Source organism: Pholis gunnellus (assembly GCF_910591455.1).
Source record: "Pholis gunnellus genome assembly, chromosome: 18".
Lineage (NCBI taxonomy): Eukaryota > Metazoa > Chordata > Actinopteri > Perciformes > Pholidae > Pholis > Pholis gunnellus.
This window is the reverse complement of record NC_136545.1, coordinates 15,140,330-15,163,943: the sequence shown is the minus strand read 5'-3', so window position 1 is coordinate 15,163,943 and position 23,614 is coordinate 15,140,330. Positions and strand designations below refer to the sequence as shown.

The 23,614-nt window shown below is 39.7% G+C and overlaps 1 protein-coding gene across 1 annotated transcript in view; it reads left to right on the top strand.

Moving 5' to 3' along the window:
- The window catches only part of ccbe1 (collagen and calcium binding EGF domains 1), a 28,793-nt gene extending 11,828 nt beyond the window's left edge, over nucleotides 1-16,965 (top strand). The window contains exons 3-11 of the mRNA XM_079179216.1: nucleotides 6,340-6,392; nucleotides 6,634-6,768; nucleotides 7,300-7,437; nucleotides 8,458-8,567; nucleotides 9,875-9,983; nucleotides 10,375-10,514; nucleotides 12,097-12,132; nucleotides 15,163-15,198; nucleotides 15,645-16,965. Coding sequence (XP_079035342.1) covers nucleotides 6,340-6,392; nucleotides 6,634-6,768; nucleotides 7,300-7,437; nucleotides 8,458-8,567; nucleotides 9,875-9,983; nucleotides 10,375-10,514; nucleotides 12,097-12,132; nucleotides 15,163-15,198; nucleotides 15,645-15,917 — 1,030 coding nt within the window. The 3' untranslated portion in view covers nucleotides 15,918-16,965. The remainder of the gene's footprint in view (nucleotides 1-6,339; nucleotides 6,393-6,633; nucleotides 6,769-7,299; nucleotides 7,438-8,457; nucleotides 8,568-9,874; nucleotides 9,984-10,374; nucleotides 10,515-12,096; nucleotides 12,133-15,162; nucleotides 15,199-15,644) is intronic.
- Nucleotides 16,966-23,614: the final 6,649 nt, after the last annotated feature.

Genomic DNA, 23,614 nt, shown 5'->3' with positions numbered 1-23,614 from the left:
ACTTATTTGCTTTATTGCCAAGAGTAAGGTGAGATTGATACCACTCTGACGGATACAATATATGAAGCTGGAGCAGCTTGTTTTTACTCTTTGTATGCTTTAAACAAATGAGATTTACCATGTTAATTACTAGTGAGCTTTCAGGGTGCTGGTAGACGGATTTAGTTACCTTTGGACGGAGCCAGACAAGTTGGTTCCCCCTGTTTCCTATCTTTATGCTAAGCTAAGCTAACCAGCTGCTGTCTGCAGCTTCATATTGAACGTACAGATGTGAGAGTGGAATCGATCTTTCCATTGAGGTTTCTGCAAGAAAGCAAATTAGTGTATTTCTCAAAATATGAACTATTCCTTTAATAGACTATAATGACAGACTTTTCTATAACCAGCAGGAACAGTTCCATTCAACTTGTGACTTTGTTGTGTTACTACGTGCTCTGACAGCATATTTCCGTCTTTATTTAACAATTACCAGGCCTTCCCGTTAGAGTTGTGTCGCAAGAGAGAAAATGAAAATAAAAGGGCAAGGATTAAAAGCAGAGTTTTGAATTAGTGACATTAAATTGAGCGACGCTTTTGGCCAATCTTCTGACCAGACTGCCTGTTTGTTTTAAAACGAGGGGCCTTACCAAGAGCTATTGTACCAAAGCAGTGTGACTGTCACGGGCCGTGAACACTGAGTTCAAACGGTCATTAACCAATAGGTTGTGTTAATGTACCATGTTAATGATCAAATGGGGCGCCATTATTTCCCCGGGCATGCATGCGCTTCCCCCGCTCTATACTGAAGAAACCGCATTGCAGAGAGCAATTCATTTTAAATGGAAGAGGGTGGATTTTATTTAAGAAGGTATTTGTAATGTCAGGCCAAAGGCCAACTAAATTGAGACACACAATATCACTTCTTCTGCAATCAATACAATCATGCCTCTATAACGTGACGTCCCTTTTCAAAGTTGCTCTGTTTGTGACTTCCTCGTTGCATTTCAATTACTGTATTATTATCCACATTTGCATTAGGGTTACTTTCCGCTTGCTATTCTATCAATTAGATACATTTCTGTCGAATCAACAACAATTGTTTTTGATACTGCCCCCTTTGTTAGTCAGGACTGCAGCAGAGTTGGGCCATCCAGTAACATTACATCCACATTATGTTTTAGTGTTTTGCATAGTGCTGCTCTATTGAGCCTTTTAGCCTCATTACACTCCCAGTTTGGGTTTTATGGATTCCTATAGGTTGCTGTTGCTGTGTGCCTGCTGGATGTGGTAGTAGTCCGTCGGGGCTGTGTGTCTGGCAGCTTGTCTTGGATTTCTTCTGCCCACTGTTGGCTAGAAATGTTTTAATTCAACTTGACAAATACATTGAGTTTGTCCTCGTAAATTCTTTAATAGCAACTGGAAAAACTCGGAGGTGCATGTGAGCTATGTTATAAGGTATGTAGGTATAATATTCTCTGCAATAACCACCTTTGCACAATTATCTTTTACCTTCTATCACATATTCTGTCTGGTTTTATCTAAGTACAACACCTGATGCTGTTATATATTAAACACATATGTTTTGTTGTCGAGGTATTGTGCCGGTAACAACTGTCTCTATTCCGTCCTCGTAAGTTTCAGAGCTTGCATGAAGCTCTTAAACAGCAGAGTTAATGTTGGACCCTTCAGTCTATGAAATGTCCCTTTAGTCTTTACACTGAGTTATACTGCTAAGTGCTCTGAGGTTATCATTCTACAGCTGCCTCCAACAGACCGATATCAGCTTTGTGGAAAAACATATTTCTCCAACATCGTTTACCTTTTATGGCATCTCCAAACAATCGCCTGTAATTACATTATAATTACTGACGATAATGGGCCATAATGCATCATATCTGAAGTAACAGCAACACATTTAAAAGAGGAATGTTGGTGCATTAAGTATCATGACTAAAAGTCAGCCACTATTGAAAGAATTATGGTCTGCAACAATCCCTGATGTCTGATTCCTTCCTTTTTCTGGGTGTAGTATTTTTTAGCAGCATAAAAAGAGTGTTTTTTCAATTTGGACATTTTTGGAAAACACAACGGTATCCATGAACTCTGAGGATGGACTCTCTGTTCTTTGTTTTTTTAATGCGTCTCCTCGGGGGGTTGTTTTTTTAGGAACAACACTGGCAAAAGTTAACTGTCCCTCTTAATATACTGTATTTTGTCTATTCTGGAATAGCTTAACTTTATCTCCCGTTTGTCATGACGACCAGTGTGTGTGCGCACAGAAATAAAACACATTTTGACGAGCTGGAGTTTTATTTCCAAATGACGTAAAAATGTATAAACCAGGAGGCCGTGTGTGTGTGTGTGTGTGTGTGTGTGTGTGTGTGTGTGTGTGTGTGTGTGTGTGTGTGTGTGTGTGTGTGTGTGTGTGTGTGTGTGTGTGTGTGTGTGTGTGTGTGTGAGAAACTGAGAGGGTTCATATACAGATAACAACAATTAAACTGGTTTATTCATGATGACTGGATTATTTGGAAAGTCTTTTTTTGGCAGCAGAGTGAGTTGTGATACGTGTAAAGCACAGAATACTGAGTAGGCAGTATATCTGCAAAATACTTGAAGGATGAACAGTTGCCTTGTGGATTACTCTACAGGCTAGAATGCCAGTGTTTGGGTTTTGGATGTGAAATTAGCGGCTAAAAAGAAAAGAAGGATCCGGTGAGGAGGCTACATCTGGATGAGCTGAAGGAACCGGAGGCTGGAGGGAACCGCTGCTCTCTTTGAGTTATTGTTGTTGAGGAAATGTCTGATTTAACAGATGGTTGTATGTAAAAAGCTGAATGGGTTGTGCCTTTGATGCATGGTTTTTTTGCAATAATCAATTGGCTAATACTCATACCAAATGCTTGGCAGTGTAAACAGGAGCCACCGTGTCCTGACAATATCGACATTGTGTGTCCTCTCCACTTCGACAAACATCTTCTCGAGTGGAATGCAGACATGTTATCGTATATCACCGCTGGACAGACAAGCCTCCACTGAGCAGACTGCATGTGTTGTCTCACAGCTGTCTGTGTGTGATACCCTTTAGTTTTGTAATTGTTATCCCTGTAAGAAAGAGGAGCATGCTGGGATGTGATGAAGAAGGCCTCTCATGCGAAGGTGCATGTACTGTATGCTTGTGCGCTTTTTAGCTCACGCTATTGTTGCTTCATGTACGTCGGTGTGAATTAGTGTGTTTCATTACAAGACAAAGCCGGACCAGGTCAGTCCACCATGTTGGTTCAGGGGAGGTCCACTGTTTATAAGGTAATTAGAGTGCTTGTGGTTCAACCCGGGTAGCTGAGGTCAGACTAATCTATGTCTAGATTTCAGGGAGGCCCCTGTAAAATGATACGCATCACTGGTAAAATTAAATAACCTTTTTTTGATGAGAAAAAAAAAGGCACAGGTGGCAAAACAATCCGATTGTCTGTGATGTGCGTATTCTGAACAAGTGCAGGTCTAGTGCGTCAGAAGTTAAATGTCAGTCAGAAAGCTGGTATCATGTGTGTGTGGGCATGTGACTCTGGAAACTCATTGATATTCTGGTAGAAAAGTGTCATGAATGCTTTGGGGATATCTCCCCCCCCCCCCTTGTTCTCTCACTCATGAATATGGATGAAATCCACATGTGTTTTGAATTTGTTTCCTGATTTGCATAGCGTACATGAGCACCTAACAAGTTTGCACAGCATTGTATTCTTAGCTGTTGTTATGAAAAGTGCAAAGGCTCCGCGCATAATGACTCAGCATGGTCTTGGTCGTGTGCTGAATATAATAATGAGCTTCATCTCTAATTACCCATGCTTAATCTTTTGGATAGGATTTATTCTATTAGATGCCAAAACAACAACGGCACATTCATATCGTGCTCTTTGACTGTCCCCTAGTGTGTCACTGTGGACAGTGATTTAGATCTGAGCCGTTTTCTGCCGTTCAAACACAGTGAGAGGAGCTGAGGTGGACTATTACAGCCTTTGAAAAAGCAATGCCAAAACAGCTTTAGACGAAGCTGTTTGGAAATATTGATATCCTTTTTGATTTAGTATTGGCGTGCTGGTAGCAGAGGTAAGAGTTCATTCACACCCTTCATACACACATTTATCGAAAGTCTTTCTTCTTAAAGAGTTAAGCTGGCCCTCATTGTGGGAAAACTTCAACACTTACCATTTTGGAAAGGTGTATTTGGACTGCAAATAATTGCAGACTTTTAACCATTGCCACAACATGTCATTTGACAAAGAAATTCTAAAGTAGCCAACAGTTTAACTGCAGTGCATTAGTTTGCATGTTTTTTTTTTAACTGGACAATAACACTTTTAAAAACAAATGTTAAGCAAATTCCAGCGCTAACAGCTATACGTCTGGTATGAGAATGTTATTTATATGTATCAGCAGGTTATCTCTGAGACCTAACAGATTTTCCACCCCCCGGACTATAAATCGTGTAGTTGTTTTGAGGTTATTTTATTGCTTTAGTGCATTGACCTTCCGCCCAGTATCTATCAGCCAGTGTCTTTACGAGGCATGTTGTTTTAACTTGCAGACAGGTCACATCGTTACCGTTTTGGTTTTGCGTGTCAACCTCTCCCCTGGTCTGCCTGTTTTCATGTCCAAGTGTCAAAATAGAAAAGGTTATCAAAGGGACAACACAAGAATTCAACTATTTTAAATTCAATCAATTTGTCTGAATGGACAATTCCAGTCATTTTGTTTTTAAAAGTGCTTCAATCTGCAAAGTAACCAAATATCAGATTTGTTTTTAGTGATATAATGAGATAAAGTACAATAAGGTAGAATATTATTGGGCTAATGAGCATTACCCTGAATGATAATTTAATAAAGATACAGTTCAGTAGAAAATGAACTTCAACACAGAAATGAACCCAGTTTCCATGGGATGTTGCCCTTCTCATGATCTTCTGGAGACGGACATAGATGTTTGTTTTCACATGGTTGTTCAACCAACCCTGGTTATTTTGCTAAGCTGGTTATTTGCTATAAGTACCTTCTGTCTTCATGGGGATGTTATTGTGACATGAAATATTGGGTCACACAGGAAACCATCCTCAGATCAGAGCTCTCTCTCCCATCCTCAAACACCAACACTTTCCACAGTTTGGCATGCTCTGGTCCATTTTACTGCAGTTGTGCAGTACTTCCATGCCTAATAAATATCCTACATTCATAAAGCAAATGTATGGTGTTCCGGTAACGAGCTTTAACAAACTACCATACAGTCCATAGTAAACAACCATACTAAAGAGCATGCTAGCCATTTTAGAAAAAGATCTCTTTGGTGATCCTATAACTGTTCATTTAGTGCTGTCATCAGGTCAAAATTGTTGTCCAATGCTTTGGTTTTCGAGCAAATACCCTCAAAACTAATGAGATTCACATCAGATGATATGTTAATTGCTAATTAGCTAATGTTGGCACGCTGCCACACTAAACTAAAATGTTGGACATTATACTTGCTAAACACGAGCATGTTAATATTGTCGTTGTGTCATGTTAGCATGCTGCTCATGTTAGCATTCTGACTCACAGAGCCGCTAGCATAGCTGTAGAGTTTTCTTCTCCTAGACGGGACCTCATTGAGCACAGATTAATCTTGTTATTTAAAGTAAATGTGTAAATAAACGTCTTAAATTGTTTTTTAATGCTGGTGAGCAGAGGAGGGAGAACCGCACAGGCCCATAGGAATGCTCCATCATCATAACAGCTCCTGAATAAAAGCTGTAAAGCATTACAGTGTAATCGTTTTTTCAGGACCGCTATCAAAGTGAGTGTGACTGCACAATATTGCCATGACTTCATGGTATAATTGGATTTTTTTACACCTGGTTGCACTTTTCGTCAGAGCTGAGTGGGAGTCAGGGCTGAATATTACCTCATGATGATGTGAATCGTGCTGGTAGAATATTGCAACAATATGTTATCATGGAGATGGTATCAATACAACTTAACACAGATGAGGAGATGATGCAACATAGAAGATGCTAAAGGAAAGCTCATTAGTTCGTTGTACAAGTGAGCAGAAAGAAATTGATGTGACAGAAAAGATGACGAGTGGAATTCAGTATGTGGTGTGTGTGTGTGTGTCTGTAGTCTGGCCACATAATCTTTAGGAAGATGTTTCCCACATTATCAAACACAAATGTAAACACACAATCACTGGATCACAACAAATTCTGCAGATCTTTATCGATGTTACTTGTCAAACATTATGCGCGTCATGTGGGAATATGGGACCTGTTCTGTGCTTGTTGGATGTATTTTGCATCTGCCTGCTTATATGTATGTCCATTTGATGTTTTACAGAAAGAAATGTTGCACGGGCTTCAAGTTTGTGTTGGGCCAGTGCATTCCTGAAGGTAGGGGAAACGTTTTGTCTTGTGTATTTATGATTATTTTTTGAATTCTCTCCTATCATGTTCAATAAGGTCTTTAGTCCTTTAATGTTTGATGTCCACTTAACCGTCTCGTGTGTTTAACCTCACTGAGTGATTACTAACCCATGAGAGGCATGTTGCCTAACGTTTTTAATTGACAACAACTGAGAGATCCCCCTTGTGTTTTCTTGTGTGTGGTGAAATGCCTTGTTTATTTCTGTAGACTATGATGTGTGTGCTGGCGCCCCCTGTGAGCAACAGTGCACCGACCATTTTGGTCGAGTGGTGTGCACCTGTTACCCCGGATACCGCTACGACCGTGAGCGTCACAGAAACCGGGAGAAGCCGTATTGTCTGGGTGAGACCTTGTAGAGCAACTCATAAATATAATTCCTCTTTAAAAACAAGGATGTGCCTTACACTCTCATATTTGTAATGAAAATGAAGGTGTGTAGCTTGAGTTGCGAGTTAGTACAAACCTGAACTCTTCTATCTATCTAATAGCAATCTTTAAGTACAAGTCAAATTATTTCACATAATCTCTATAATGTATTGTTCTCGTCATTCCTAATTTTATCTGAGCTCAGCAAAAATCTTTAACAGTTTTGCTCCACTTATGTGAAATAAACTACAGCAGAATATAACACTGCATAACATGTTGTTTTGCTGGTTTTCAAATATGAATGAAGTGCTCTGTTACGAACACGCATACAATTCATTACCCTAACAACTCTCATTGGACCAAAGTGCACAAAAAGGTTAAATGGATGAATTGTTTTTGAGAAATAGATACTTTTTTTATGTATCATATTACACATTGTCAATTACAGTCCTATATGTAAAATATATATGTTCTTTGTCTTGTCTTCCTCGTCTCTAAAACATATAGACATCAACGAATGTGCAGACAAAAACACGACTACGTGCTCTCAGATCTGCGTCAATTCTGTGGGGGGCTACAGGTGTGAGTGTGAGAAAGGCTATTTCCTGGAAGAAGATGGGAAAACATGCACCAAGGGGGAGAGAGGTGAGACTAGTATTTTTTACTCTGACATTTTCTCTTTATTCAAGGTCACATGTGACGGGGATGTGGAGTTGACCACACATTATTTGGTGGGAGAAAAGCAGATGTAGGGGAGGAGGTGGGGTGCTTGGGTACTGCACGCATAGACACCTGGTAATGATTACACATCACAGCTCCATGTGCATGTCAGAATTTTTCTGTCTCCCAAACATACCGCTGCCCCCGTGACTCCTGGTCTTTTTTGAATTTGCTGGATGCATATAAGGAAAACATGACAGAAGGTCCGGGCAATAATAAAGAATTTTTTGCCCCAGATTCAGTTGGAAATGAAGCGTTCAGGGGCTGCAGATTTGCTACTTCCTCCCATGAGTTTATCTTCCATTACCTACAACATTTAAGGAGAAGCTGGAGAGTGAGAAACAATGGTTCATATAGTCTCGCTCTTGCTTTGTGTCCTGCTGCTTTGTAATGTAGCGGGGAGAAATAGTGTCCAGACACTTTCACTCTTCCATAAAATGTACATTTGTAGAGAAAGGACCATTTTCCTACAGGCCAGAGACAAAAGCAGGCGACATAGCTCCGTACATTTTTTGTTATTTTTTAGGTGGTTTCTGAATAAAGAGTTGTTGATCGTAGAGAGAAATGTCCTTAGAACACCATCTTTTTGTCAAAATATTCAGACATGCAAAAATGTAATTATATTGCATTGTTTTACCCCCGGCAGAGCCAATATTCAGACATTAGTTCAGCACTGGTCGGCCAGGACGCTCTGACAGATTAACACCACGTTCCTGGCAAATTTAAGGATTTAATGTGAACCGCAACGATCTGGTCGTTTTCTTGTAATTGGATTGCTTTAACACATTTTTAAGTTCAAATTGTTGAGACATGCTTGCTCAAATCATACTAAATGTTTCCACATATTTCATGATGTGTTTTTCCTGTTTCTGCTGATTTTCTGAAAGAATCATTTTCTGGTAACTTTTGTGACAGGTTCTTTTTTTTTTTTTTCCCAATTCCCAGCGGTGCATCTCTTTGAGAAGTCTGACAACGTGATGAATGCTGGAACTTGCTCAGCCACATGTGATGATTTCCACCACATCAGGATGTCTGTCTTGCAGCTTAAACAGAGGGTCAGAAAACAAAATGAAAAATATACATCTTACAAATATGAAATTTAATCTATGCAATTTACCTGTAATGCTACACCAGTAATCTATGCTTGACCGCAAAAAGGCCCCAGTGAGCATTAAACTCACCGTCTTTATTCAGCTGAATGTAAATCTCTGCAGAACTGCTCCGTTTCTTTATGACCACCTGAAGATATCGCGTTTTTTCCCCAAAGAGTCCATATCTGACAGTATTTCAGAAACAACAGCAGGTACATTTTTACACCTTCGTTGAGATTTATTGTAGCACTTTATTTCCTAATACAAAAAGAAAGTCTGAACAAACTTCCCTCACTGTAGCTGGTAGATTTATTCCATAAGTGTGAATTTGTGGGCAGTTTGTGTGAAACTCAGCGGCGAGGTTACATTTCCCTGTTTGTAATCACGGGCGTCTGAACCTATCTGAGCACGAGTCTGTCAACAGTGGCACACACCTTCAGCTGTAACGCACTATATATTACTTCCAGCTGTGCATATGCCTCTTTTTTTCTTAATGTTAATATATTAGGAAAACTAAACAGAAATACTGTGTATTATAGCTGTATATGAGAAAGTATATTATCATTTACTCGTATCATGAGAAGGTTAGAGGGTGAATATAGGATCACACTGTGGTTCAAACCCCTGTGCCCAAAGTTACAGCATAAAGCTCTCTGATCAGCAGGTGAACCACGACCTCACTCAGTGTGTGTGTGTGTGTCTGTGTGTGTAGGTGTGTGTGCGGACATATGGTTATATGTCTGTGTGCATAAATTCTGATTTGTAGACCCTTTGCTGCATAGCGAGGTCTTTCACATATGTCCCTCTGGGACTGCCATATCCACATGATGTTCTACAGAGATCAAAGATAACTTTTCCCGAGTATGTCGCTTAGCATACAGAGCAGGAACTCTCCTGGTCTTGCTGAATAATGCAGAGGGGTTGCATGGCCCTCTGTCTGTCTGGGTTACAGCTTGTAGCAGATGGAATATCAGCTTTCATCTTTGGCTGGGTGTATCATTTTAACCTAATTTTACTTGAAGTTAGTCCTTCAGTGTGTAATTTTCCTGTCTTGTATGACACTGCATGACTTTTATGAATCATATGTAGAAAATGACGACAAAATGATTGTTACACATTTGGATGTTTGACATCCCTTACAAATTGAGGAAACAAAAGAATAAGTATTTTAGTTGGCTATGTTCTTTATTTGATTTGTCACTCATTCAGTTATTTGTAGTTGACTTGTTGACCTGTTCATGAAGTCATTATTTTCTTCATTCATATTCAAGATGGCCATGCTGTCAAACAGTGCAGACGTCCCTGAGCAGATGACCAGCGAGAAAATCTTGACGTCGCCAATATTTTTGCCAGGGCCTCCAGGTCTCCCCGGTCCTCCAGGTAAACACATAAAGCTAAAGACAATAAAACGGTGTCAGACTCTGCATAAGGAAACTGGCCTGAATCCAGCAGGGATAGTTTAGTCTGAAGCAAGACTACGAGTCTACGGCCATGTTGTCTCTCTCTGTGAGACTGTACTTGGGCACAGCTGTGCTTTAAGATAAATGCTAACATCAGCATGCTAACATTCCAACAGTGACCATCTTAGTTGCACGTGAGCATGCTAATATTGCAGGTATTTCATGGCAGGACCGACCAACTGACCAACATTAATAGAGCCCTTGCCTGGCTAAAAAACATTTAAGCTATTTTGCAAAAAACATCTACTCTGTCTGACCTTTTTTCTGATCAGTTGTCTTTAGTTCACTAATATGAGTCTGGATTGTTTTAGGAGACCCAGGACCAGAGGGTGCTCCAGGACTTACAGGGCTGTTGGGGGCCCCTGGGTCTACCGGTCCTAGGGGCTTGATGGGACCCATTGGACCCACACCAGACCTGTCTCATATCAAACGGGGTCCCAGAGGACCTGTGGTCAGTTACTATACTTTTTCTTCTCAATTATTATAAATAATTGTGTTTTAACCAACTCTGCCACACAGTGGTTTATCCCACATACAATAGATGCCTATATAAATGTACAATATAATTTGTCTTATTCCTCAGGTGTGTGTGTGTGTGTGTGTGTGTGTGTGTGTGTGTGTGTGTGTGTGTGTGTGTGTGTGTGTGTGTGTGTGTGTGTGTGTGTGTGTGTGTGTGTGTGTGTGTGTGTGTGTGTGTGTGTGTGTGTGTGTGTGTGTGTGTGTGTGTGACGGTGGCCTCTACTGCTCTGAGTATTTCTTGGATACCAGTCTCTTCCATTGTCCTTATGTTCTGTTGGTTTAGTTCCTCACTTCACAGTTACCAAATTAAACTGGATGAGAGCGATGAATGCAGTAAAACCATGAAAAGCTCTTTTTAAATGTAATTTATGTTGCGGATTGAAATTTTTCACCAAAATTATCCAGGTAATTTTGTAATCCTGCAACGTGGGACAAGCCCCAGTAGAGCTGGGATTAATGTGTCTTTAAAAGGGGAGCATAAGTAGAGTGCAACCAAGTATCTATTGCGAGACATTTCACAAAAAAACATCCCATAACTCACGCTCTTAAAGAAACCCACACGGTGGAAAAGGATGAAACCCTTAATGGCAGTAATAACAAAGAATGCACTGAATCCATTTACAGCTTTTGTTGTTTTCTTTGGCTTACTGTGTTTTTGTGCAACGCTCCGTCTTGCATGCAAGTGTGAACCCTTGGTGCTAAAGTGTGGGATCGAATTCAAGAATGTGCAGGAAGTGTCCATCGAGACATAGTTTTTAAAGCTTGGGTATTTATGCAATCTCATTATTGATAAATCAGACCATCAACACTTGCAATTATATAGTTATTTATAGTTGTATCACAAGTTGCATGATGCCAAACCCAGAAGTCTGGAACACTGTTTTCATAGTAGAAAGTGATCTATTCCTTTGTGTGTGCGTCTGACATTTCGATCTGTTTTAATTCCCAACTCTTTATATTATGACCTGTTAATACATGTAATCAGTGCACATGCTGGTGAGGTCTGAATTAAAGAAGACAAAAAAACCTAGATTAGATTCTGAGCACAGCTATGGGGTTTGGCCACCAGGTCACATGTGTTTGTCTGCATGTCAGCGTTTCAGAGATGATGAATGTGGTAGATTGTGTAACTCACAGACTTGGTACTGATCTGAATATTGTCTCTACTCCCTATACAATGTCTTCACACTTCTTTATTGACGATTATCACAGGAAAGAGATCAAAGCTCTTACTGCCATTGAGCTGATCTCACTCAAAACATGGCCTGGAGGCAGGCACACGGTTAATATCAGATAATCAATGTTGGTGCAGCACGATGAAGATGTCAGTTTTGAATTTAAATGGATTCAGAATAAATTCGTTTTCTGTGGAAATATTGAGTTGTACACGTTTCAGTGCAGGAAACACGATCAGATAGATAATCGCATGCGAATTCCCCTCACAGAATCCAGTTGTACGTCTTTGGAGAGTGAAAGCAAACTGATATGAAAAGCTTTTTTTCTACATTTAACAGGGGCCTCCAGGAGCACCGGGAAAAGACGGCCCAAAGGTGAGGTCAGATAATATTTTGTCACATAATCTTGACCTATCTAACGCAACTTTGCTGTAAGAGGCAACTATTCTAGATGAGAGCACATTGTAGAACAGGGGTCTAGCATGTTGCCCCTAAAGCAGAGGAGTCATTCATGTTGGCAGCAGAATTTGACTCTTGGCCTCTGTCAAAGAAAAGATGAGAGAGACTTGAAGAAGGTTCCCAAATACCGACATGATACATTTGGCACATCTGCCAACACTACTTGTCTGTCAAAAGATATTTCTCAATAGCCAAAATGTCTCTCAACATCCAAATGTCTACAGAGGGGGAGTGACCAAAAGGCAAGTGTGTGCCAGGATTCTCACAAATCATCAGCTCAATGCTTCACAGGCAGCGTTTGTCCCTGCGGATGATAGGATCACTACAAGTTGCTACAAGTTGAGAGAGGTAGACTGGTGTGCCAAATGGCAATAGGCACTATTTTGATGCTCTTGTTGTGAAGGAGTGTGGTTTGGTGGGAAAGCTTCTCAATGTGAACACCAGCAGAATGTTTTTACTTGGTATCTGAGTGGCCATATTTGTGTTCAAATAATTGTACCCGGCACACGAGCATCTCGGGCCAAACTTGGACAATCTGTTGTTGCTTAATCAGATTTAAGACTCTATCAAAGGGCCACTGTTTGTTTAAAGCAGTCAAGACCGGGTCAGGACCCACAGGTGGGTCGTAGAAGATGTTTTCCTACGAATTCCTTCCCTAGTCTTTTATTTAACATGCATAAAACAAAGTTGTGATTTATCAAACAGACTATATCTTTTCAAAACGGCTGGTTTACCCACTAAAGATAATATGAGGTGATGTGGAAATGGCAGTAAAAGTGGTCATGAACGTTCATTTACGCACAAATCTGCTCTTTGAGATTTATAGATAAAGCCTACTGTGAATTGGGTCCGCAGAAAAAAGAGTTTGGTAAACTGGTTTAAAGTGATATAATCTCTCACCTGCATACAAGTCTCGCGGTAACATTTGACCCAATTCACATGAGGCTGAGGCCAACAGCAAGTCTGTTCAAGTGGCAACCCAGTAACTTCCTCCTGAACACCAGTGTGAGGACTCTACCTCTGGGCTTTTGCGGTTGTCTGGAACATCACATGGATTTTGTGAACAGTGCCTTTTGGATCAGCTGTCGAGAGCTAGTAACCATCTTTCAAAAAGGATAACTGGAATGTTTTTGTTTTTTCTTGCTCCGCCTCTCCACGAAGCCCAAGGCAAAGTGTTTAAAAAAGAGGCTTCTGCAGATGGTTAAGCCTTAGATTAAAGCGGCACAATGCAGATTCCACCCTGGTTGTGGTGAGATTTGTCTTTGCATTTTGTGAGATTCCTTGAAAAGAAAATCAGATGATGATGTTTTGGCCTTCAGACTTCTGCAGCGTGCTTTGTTGCTCTCCCAAATGGAGAGGTTTAGCCGTTATTGTCGACAGTATAGATAAAGCAAACATGAACATCATTAGAGACAATAGTGGTACAAAGGTTAGCCACTTTAAAAAAAAAAATGAAAAGTCCACTTCCTGTAAATCTTTGATTTGTCGGTAGATTGGTTGTGCAGTGACAGTGGTAAGGTTTCCCTTCTCTGTGCAGTGGTGAGTGGAAACACTTTGATCCAGCAAGATGTCAGAATCAACTTAGACTGAGAGCAGCCAGTTGAGGTAGTTTGGGCTGCTAATATATAGTAGACATCAAGACATTATCAGGCTTTAAAGTGATTGTAGTCGGACAGGAATCTGGTTTTGACGGTATAAGAACACTAGAATTGAAATCATCCCTTTTTAGGTGAGTCATCCACATCACAGACTTAGAGACGTACGAGGTATAAAAGCTGAAGAGATTTTTCTCTGTTAGTGTTGCGAGTATAACAAGATCCAAGAGCCAGTGTTTGCTTAGCTTGTGGATCACGTATGGAACAACTTAGGTGCATCCGCTTTATTGACATAGTACCTTGGTATTCTTTCGCTACAGCTGGGATGTTTGTATGGATAGATTGGAGGTCGATGGTAATCTGTCTCTCTGAGTAACAAATCCAAACCATCTGCCAAAACACTCACAGCCCCAGTGTGACCCTGACTGGCTAACAACCGCAGTGGTCAGGTCTGTGTGTGTGTGTGCTACCGTAGGCCAACAGGCTGCCATGATACTTGATACGCCGTTGACCAGAAGAGATTTTTTTAAAAAGCCTCAAGAGAGAACTGAGCTGAACATAGTTGTGATAATAAAAGAAACCAGAAATCAACATTGCCTGACCTGGAGGTTGGACAGTCGGCACTTAATCTTTTCTTTTTCTCTTCTTTTTTTTTTTGTATGCACTTGTTTACTATGGTATATCTAGTGCTATAAGAACAGGGCACAGTTTCAGGAATAGTTCTAGAATTTGGGAAAGACACGATTTGCGTTCTTGCCGAAAAAGGTAGATGAGAAGATCGATACGATCCTACTCTCATGTCTCTGCTGTATGAAGCTAGAGCAGGAATCCAATTAGCTTAGCTTCACTAATAAACGTGTTGCATTGCGTTTGTTTAATCCGTACACAAAATCAAACCTTGGTTGGTGAACTTGTGTTTTTACATTTCAGGTTGGTGCATGGATTAAAATGAAGGAGATACAATAAGTTGATTAGTGAGCTTTAGAGAGAGCCAAGCTAGCCGTTTCCTCCTGCTCCCAGTGTTTATGCTAAGCTAACATAATCACCTACCAGCTTGTGCTATTCGTAACACACAGACATGAGTGTCATAACTGTCAAACCATTTTCCCATTTTGCAGTTGCTGAAGCATTAATACAAAATCTAAAATGATTTAATCTTCCACAATACACGTCCTTAAGATGATCTGCTTTCTTGTGTTTAGTCTCATCCTGAACTCAGATTTCTCTCCCTTCCTCTTGCTCTTTAAAAAATTCCCCAACTATTATTATAGTAATATTTAGTAGTAATTATTCTCGTGCTTTTCTCACAACTGTAATTCATATAATATAAATATTTGCTTTGTTTCCCCAGGGGGACAGAGGAGCTTCTGGGCCTGTCGGACCACCAGTAAGATTCTATCTATTTTGATGCCACACTAGTGTAACTTGTCGCCATTATCCAGAACAATACAGTTCAACTAAAGCATGACTGAGAAACAGACTACTGGGGACTCTGGACATTAGACAACACAGTTAATGAAACTGTCAAACTCAAGGTAAATAGTATCCAGCACAGAGTAAGCATTGTCCTCTTAGATAAACACTGATGGTGTTAATGTTAACAGATCATGAGAAACGGCTCAGTAGCCAGTGACCAGTCGCAGACGGTCCATTGATCAGCTGGATTTCTGTTGTGATCATCTCTGTGGTTTGGGAATAAATATAGACACAGAAGAAATGTATTCTTTCCATTAAAAAGTAGAGTAACCTTAATTATATCTCCATAAAGAATTTGTCAGACAATAAACTGAATATTTGGTAAATAATTCCAGTGTTCTTTACTCGACCCACCAGGGCCCTCCAGGCTCCTTTGACTTCCTGCTTCTGCTGATGGCAGACATCCGGAACGACATCGCTGACCTGCAGAGCCAGGTGTACGGTCGACCGATGCTCTCTCCAGGGGACTTTCCTGCGGTCCCTGACAGCTGGCGGGACGACCAGGACAGTCTGGATACAGGCTCAGGTGAGCACCATAAGGAACCTCCACCTCAAACAGGCGGAGGATCCAAGAGGAACAGGAAGAGGAAACCAGCGCGAGAGAGAACAGACTTTGACTGGAATATTTAAGGGGGTGGGTTTAAATACTTACTGTCAGGTGTAAATATTGAAGGGGTTTGCTTTTTTTTATTTAAACAAAATGTACTATATGCTTGTCGTTCACAGATGTTTATTTTTGTATGATATACGAGAGTTTGTGTTAATATTTTTTTGAAAATGCACGTTTTCTTTTTTATTCTATATTTTCATAAACATATGGTTCCTTTGTGGCACATTAAACAAGTCTCTCATGAAAGCAGCTTTTTAACTCTTAACTTAATTATTCAGTTTCACACAAATTGTACCAGAGAGGAAGCCACCCAATAACAAATTGATGAATCAATCCTCCATAAATTCACAAGAGGGATTAAAACGGCACGAATGTTGGACTGTGATTTAAATGCCGTTCATCCTCATTTATAAGACACGTCGCTGTAGTTTTTAGTTGCTGTGGCAGCAAAGTTAATTACAAGACTATGGAAAATAATATATTTCTTTTTGTCTAAAGTTCATTTTACAATCCGAATCAGCTTTGTCGGCCAATTATGTGTACACATATAAGGAATGCTGGTATTTCGTTGCTGTCAATGTACTTACACAGAAATAGACATGCAGCTAAAAACAAGCTAAACAAAGAGGTAAACATTGAACTATTATGTACATACAAGTAGGTAAAAGACTGTGGATGGCTGTGGATCATAGTTGACAGTTCTCCACCAGAGGGAGACATTCTCAAAGCCACTTAAAAAGGTTTTTCAAGGCTGAAGGGTTCACTCGGTCAGGACAATTACTTTGATGAGCAAACTTACATCATAACTGTAAATTATTATACAGCAGCTTTTTTTGCATTTATAAACCGTATAATGATGGATTTTAACACCCTATCATGTATTTATAAGCAGATATTAGGACAATTTAGTGTTTGTTAGTATTCAGTATTTGCCAGTGATTTTAGCTTCTCCTATGAAGACACATTTTATATTATTACATAACTGTGTTTTACGATGTTTTCTTTACCGACACACCAGCCAACAATACACCGGCCTCACTTACTGGTGCCCAAAAGAGATTGCAAATTAGTGTCTTATAAACAATTCATGAAATTGTTATAAAATGAAAGTTTGACAACCCTGGCCTCTCATCCCCGTCTCACTCTGTCCTTTATATCATCAACTTCTTTTCATCCAAATAATCTCCGATAGCAAGACCAAAACAAGGTGATGTCATATTTATTTTCATTTATTACAAGAACGTGCAATACGATTCAAAACGCGCTCAAGAAACCTTCAGTCTTGCTTGACGGCGCTGGTCTAAAGCGTTTGTTACTTGCTTTCCAAGTACATCCAAACTATGAAGTGGTTTACTACATCTGTCAAGTGAGTATATGATCATTTTTATTTTACTTGTCTTTTAATTAAAACATTTCAACATCTAAAGCTCATTTATTCTTACTATGTATTATCTTTGTTTTATGTAGGTGTTTTATAACCTCATTATCTACTTTTCATTGCCTACTTTAATCAAGAACACTCTGCTGATAATCCTTTAACTTAAGTAAGAATTTGAATGCAGGACTTGAACTTGTAAAGGAGTGTTCTTTGCTACTTTTTCTAAGTGGAATATCTGAAAACGTCTTCAACCACTGATAATATGTTTAGCCAAATGTCAATAGAGCAACACAGTCTGTGGCGTCCTCTGCTGTCCACGGTGCTGCTCCTGTGAATCCCACAGATGTGGAGGCTGTCCGGGTTTACCAGGAAACTTAAGGTATGTTGTCATTTTTTTTTAAATGTTGGGCTCCACTCATTCTATCAATAGTGTATTGGTCGTATCTGGTGGATATGCAACTTGAATTTAGATATAAATACACCAGATTTATTTAGATATAAATACACCAGATGTTTCAATGGGTCATTGGTGTATTAGCCAGGTAGCTAAAGTAGACTGATGTGTAACAAAGACAAAACCTGCCTCAAGAATATTAACTAGTTGTGGGCTTTTTCCTCATCGATAATTCCCCTTAAAATGTACTCTGTATCCACCCAGTTTTTTTTTCATATAATTCCTTTTGCAGTGTCTCATTCTTCAGTATGCAGGAAACACGTCAGAGTGCTACAGCCTACAATAATACAACAATGCTTACATGGTCATTTACTTTTACTTAAGTAACTTATCTGAATACTTCTTCCACCACTGCCACACAATACACTCTGCCCCGCCAGTCCTTCAGTACCCCTCTAAGTCCACCAGGTGGCAGTCTTTTCTAAGTCATATACAGTCTGGTCTGTGTGATGCAGAGCACTCTGTGTTCAGTGAACTCATTAAACTGTGCAGAGAAGCACATGAAGATAATCAAAACACAATTATGAATACAGCTTTGTGGAGATGTTCACTCTGCGTAGGTAACGTGTGTTTTGTTGTTTATTTTTGGACTCAATGCCTGAAATTAGATGTTATGCAACAATATTTAACATCATTCCTCTCCAAAGTTTGACAACAATGTGGGCAGCCACCAGTTAGGACATTAACTGAAAAAGACCAATTTGATAGACTTGGCCTGAGTAGTTGTCACCATTTTGTGAGAACCTGTTGCAACATTTGAACGCGACATTCAAACATCACTGCTGTTTGTTGTTAACCAAAAATGAACAATAGTTCAACATAATTATCAATAGTGGTACAATTCCCAATCATCATTTCATCAATATCACAAACAAAAACACATTTGTTCATTTCTCTCGGTGCACACCAAGGAATCCTTCAAAACAGTCAGATGCCACCTTCATTAAACTCTGCGTCATTGTTTGTGTTGTTTATTTGTTTCACAATGAGCCCATTTTCAGAGAACAGTACATGTCATGATTCACATTTGATTAAAGAGGAGCCGAATTGAACGTCCTGTGCACATCCTTTTAACAAGCTTGAGGCGTCTCGATCGGGGGAAAAACTTGGCAATATATTTCTCCAAAAATCCCTTCTGGAAGTAATTAATCACCATCATACAAGGGTAAGCCTTAAAAGATTTCCAATATTTGCTGAAGTGCCCCCTTGTTCCTAATTATATCTCCCTGCTTGTCCCCCTCATTATTTAGAACTACCCGCAAAAAGATTCAACACTGAATGGGAACACCCTCAGTCCCCTTTCCAAAGAAAATGTTTGATAGCAAATGAATGAGTGAGTTACTGTGCTGCGATAAAGGCCTTAATGAGGTAATTTTATTAGTAGCGGCTGCCCAGAACTGTTGGAAACCGACAGAGGAAACAAACAGAGAGAGAGAGGCAGCATAGAGAAAATTAGTGCTACCCAATTCATTAATTAATGCATTAGTGTGGACAGCAAATTAACTGCTCCAAAAATCCCCCATTCAGTGAAGATTATGATGAGAAAAATACATTGTTGCCCTCCGACGTAATTACAAGACAGTGCAAATTCAATTCTAATGAGGTGAAAGGCACCCCCTTAACATACATCCCCTATTTCCCCCTCTAAAGGGGCTTGCGCTTGTTGGGGCCTAAGTTTAAGGAAGTATTGAGAGTGAAGGAGACAATAATGAGAGATCGGCCAGGCCTTAAGTGCTTTATGTGCTGCAAGCAGGTAGAGAGGATTGAATGGCTCTCTTTCTGGGACTCCTGGGGGGCCTGTCTTCCCAGCACAACAACACTTGGCCCTGAGAAAAGGGTCCACTGAGGAGCCTGCAGAGTGAATGGACCTGTGCTGCAGCGGGTCAAACTGAATGGCCACAAGTTCTTCAATGATTACAAACTATGTTATGCCGGGCCCGGGACTACACAAATGTACACGAACACGCACATGAAACACACCGTAGACAGCCCTCACCCTTCCACCTCTCCCGCTCATTGAGTTATCTTTACTCAGGCTTTGTCTCCTCTAATTGGAGCTGATGAGAGACTAATTGGTAGCTTTTTTACAACACCCAGTACTTAAGCAACAGCAAGCCGAGGGAGGCAGCATGAGCAGAGTTAATGAGAGGCTTTGCACAAATAAAAGCTTTAAAATGGGCCTGTTTCACAGAATGGGAGAAAAGGAAAGTTGAGAATATCTTTTGTGTCCTCTACATCTTTCACTTATGTGCAGGTATCTGAAAAGAAGAGGGAGTGGTGGAGGGCACACAGTGGTTGCCGAAACGGTGAGCACTTGTGCGCATAAAGGGATCTGTTCTGTATTGTTTGGGGCCCATCGTTTAGTGTGTCTGTTAATAATGAGAAAGGGCTGCTCTTCAAATGAATGTGCCAAAGTCCTCGGTGGACAATAAGTGCCCTCTCTAGGCTGGACCACACTGGACCGTGTTGAAGCAATCTGAAATAAAGGTTTAGTCCTTCTGCATTGTTGAGGGGGGAGTATGTAGCCTATGTGCACAGAATTGAGCCAGCCAATAAAGCAGTCTATATTAGGAGTAATCATTAAATCAGTTTGAAAGGATCCTGATCAAAATCTGGTTTTATCTATAATAAATGTGGCGTGTGTCTCCTGTTGGATGTACACATGTGACATTGTAGGAATGCTGAAAGAAAATCAAGCTCAACCAGATGGTATAATTTGAACATAAAGATCATGATCTCCAGGTCCTCCTGTAGCGCCAGGTACAGATTTGCATCACGGTGGTAAACTTAAGAGCACAGCGGGTTCAACCACAGGACGTTTCCTTATCATGCTGTCGTGTGATAATTGGTTGCTTTGTGCTTTTCAGGTATGAATAAACACCATGAGGCAACAGGCTTCATTTAACTAAGCCCTGGTGTCACACCAGGAGGTGACGAGCCACTCTCCCTTTCCCCCTAATGTGACATGGGTAACACAAACATCTTTAGATCCTCTAGGAACAAGTAGCCCCATGCACAACACAACTGTTAATTGTTTTATCTGATTAGGCCAGTTTAGGATCTCTAGATTATGACTCATCCAAACGATGGCTTAAAATACACACAGCAAGAGGAGGTAAGAAAATGTTAAGATATGAGCTATTGTGGTCAAACTGAAAGAAAATAAATAATTATCCACATCAAACTACATTAACTGCGGCCATGGATTGATCAAATGCAGATCCAGTATATGTTTCAAATATGAATGAAACATTAAAAGTTCACGCTCCAGAAAACTCTTAACCCAACATACGTTTACCACAGCATCCTATAATTCACTGGCCAAATATTTGTGCTGACTCATGTGATAGGCTATTCACAGTCTCAGTGACCCATTAACATCCCACAGGTTCCCATTGTCCACCCCTAAATGGAAGCATTAGCATTGCTATTGTTATTTAAATCCTACATTTTCTTACAAAGAGTGTGGTTTAACTCTCTAATGAGGACTTCCTCAGACAAAGGACAGAGGCCTCTATTTGCTCTGCTCTCTAAATCCACTGAAAACTGTTACTTTTCATAATTTTGAAATTTTACATTAGAGTAATCAGCCTATTTATGATTTAATGTACTACACTTAGATTTGTTTTCGATGTTCCTATACATGCTGTCATAGTTTACTGCATCTTAATTCAGATCTTCCCATAGAGATAATTAAGGGTAATCATTTTCTTATATATTACTTTTCAGAGTTGCATACCTCAAAGTTCCTCTGATATACAAATATGTCTGTACAGTCACTGTATGCCTAATCATTCAATTTAAAACACTACATGGAAACAGCTCGATAGTGATTACACATTTCTGTCATGCAATGAATTTTAATATTCCACTTCTCTCAACTAAACTTCGACAATAATTCCTTCAAGAGGAAATATTTGTTCCATAGTTAGGTGTTTCATTCTTTATAGGGCAACACATTTATGAAAATTATGTATTTTATGCTGTTTCATCAAAGACACAAACCAAAAACAAGACCAACTGTCTGCTGGTCCTCCATCCTGTGAGTTTTGTCCACCAATAAGACAAAGATTGGCACTATTTATGTAAAAATATTTCTGTTTGGAAACCACATTCGTTGTCTACTTGTGAAAATAGTTTTTTTTTAAAAGGTGAAGAAATGATTCAATGGTAGTGAAAAGCAAACGGAAATACATCCCTGTGTTGCATGACTTTAAAGAAAATGTATCCTTTGCATGTAATTACTGCAGCATAAAACCTGATGAAAATCAGTCCTTGCCGTTTACTGATCATTTGCCAGAATAGTCAAAGTCTCTAGATTAGTGTCCCCACAATGGCCTGTTTTGTTCTGGGGTTCGTTCCTGAACCCGTAATCACAGGTCCTCACAGAAAGTGATGCTGCACCTCCAGAAGCAATAGGAAGAAGCGGGCTGAAAAGTACATAGAAAGCGAGTGACACATAATTGTGTCATCTCCCGTCTCCCACTGAGGCTTTCAGACAGCAGTGAAAGCTCCAGCAGCAGCCAGCACGGCTAGGTCGCTTAACCTTTCACTGACCTCATGCAGGCTGACGAGCCTGCAGCTGAAAGGACTAAAACCTCTATTAGGATTTTGACATAACATAAGTTTGTTGCTTGTTTGATTGCTAATTCAGCTTATTTGTGGATCATAACAAGTTTTTTAAATACACATGTACTAAACCGCACTAAACATATTAGCTAAACATATTTCAATGTAAATGACTCTATTTGAAAGCACATTTTTAGATAATTTGTTTCTTTTATAATGTAGCCTACACACAATCTTCACTGCCAGAGCATAGATTTTTGGGCAATTGGGGTGACATTTATGTATACTATGGCTGGATTAATTTGCTGCTGCCTTGCCCCTTGGTTTTTCATGTGTCCGCTCGTTTATTTGATTAAACACAACTTTAGTCAGGAATACGCAACATGTGAGCACAGTATAAACTAAAGCGATTAATCTCTTAGAACTAGATTAAGACATGTTTGTCTACAGCATTAAGTAACTATGGACAGCCAACATAAATTGATATTTTATGTTAGTGGTGAAAATCATCTCACAAATTCTGCAACAGGCCTTTTTCACAACAGACATTTTCACTTGTCATTGTAGGAAAAGCGGCTCTGTTCTTTTCTTCTTTGGAGGGTTGGTCTAGCAAAACAAGAAATGTAATGGTATCACCTTGGGCTTTGGGAAATTGTGATGAGCCTTTTTCACTACTTTCTGACATAGCATTAACATTAGTGTTAGCATTAGTATTAGTAAAGTATTAGTGTTACAATAGCATTTGTATTATTATTACAATATTTTTGTACTACAGTTAGCAATAGCTTATTACCATCAGTCTTACAAGGCTACTTGTATTAGCATTAGCAGTAGCAGTAGTGTCAGTCTATTCACAATAACATTAGCTAGTATCAGCATTAGCATTAGCATTTTTGACAATGTACAAAAATGCTAATGCTATTTGGGATATTTTGATGGACAATGTCTGGCATTTTATATAATGGCAGACATACATATATTATATACATTATATATATTTTGTGTCTGTAATTATAAATTACAGACAAAACATAATTGGCAGATTAATCATGAAAAAAACAGTTGCAGTCCTAATTTATATAAACAAGAACATGGATTTACATTTTATTTATCTATTGTTATTTATTTTTGCTGCAAACATGACATATATTCAGAAGGCCCACCTTGTCGACCTCAGCTGTAACCTAAAAAAAAAAGAAAAGAAGAAAATGAGAGAAAAGAAAGACAAAAAATCCCCCAACCAATCAGAAACCGCCCTGTTGGCCCTACAGATTTCCCGTCATGCTCGTGGTCTCAGCGCTACGTCAGCAGTGATA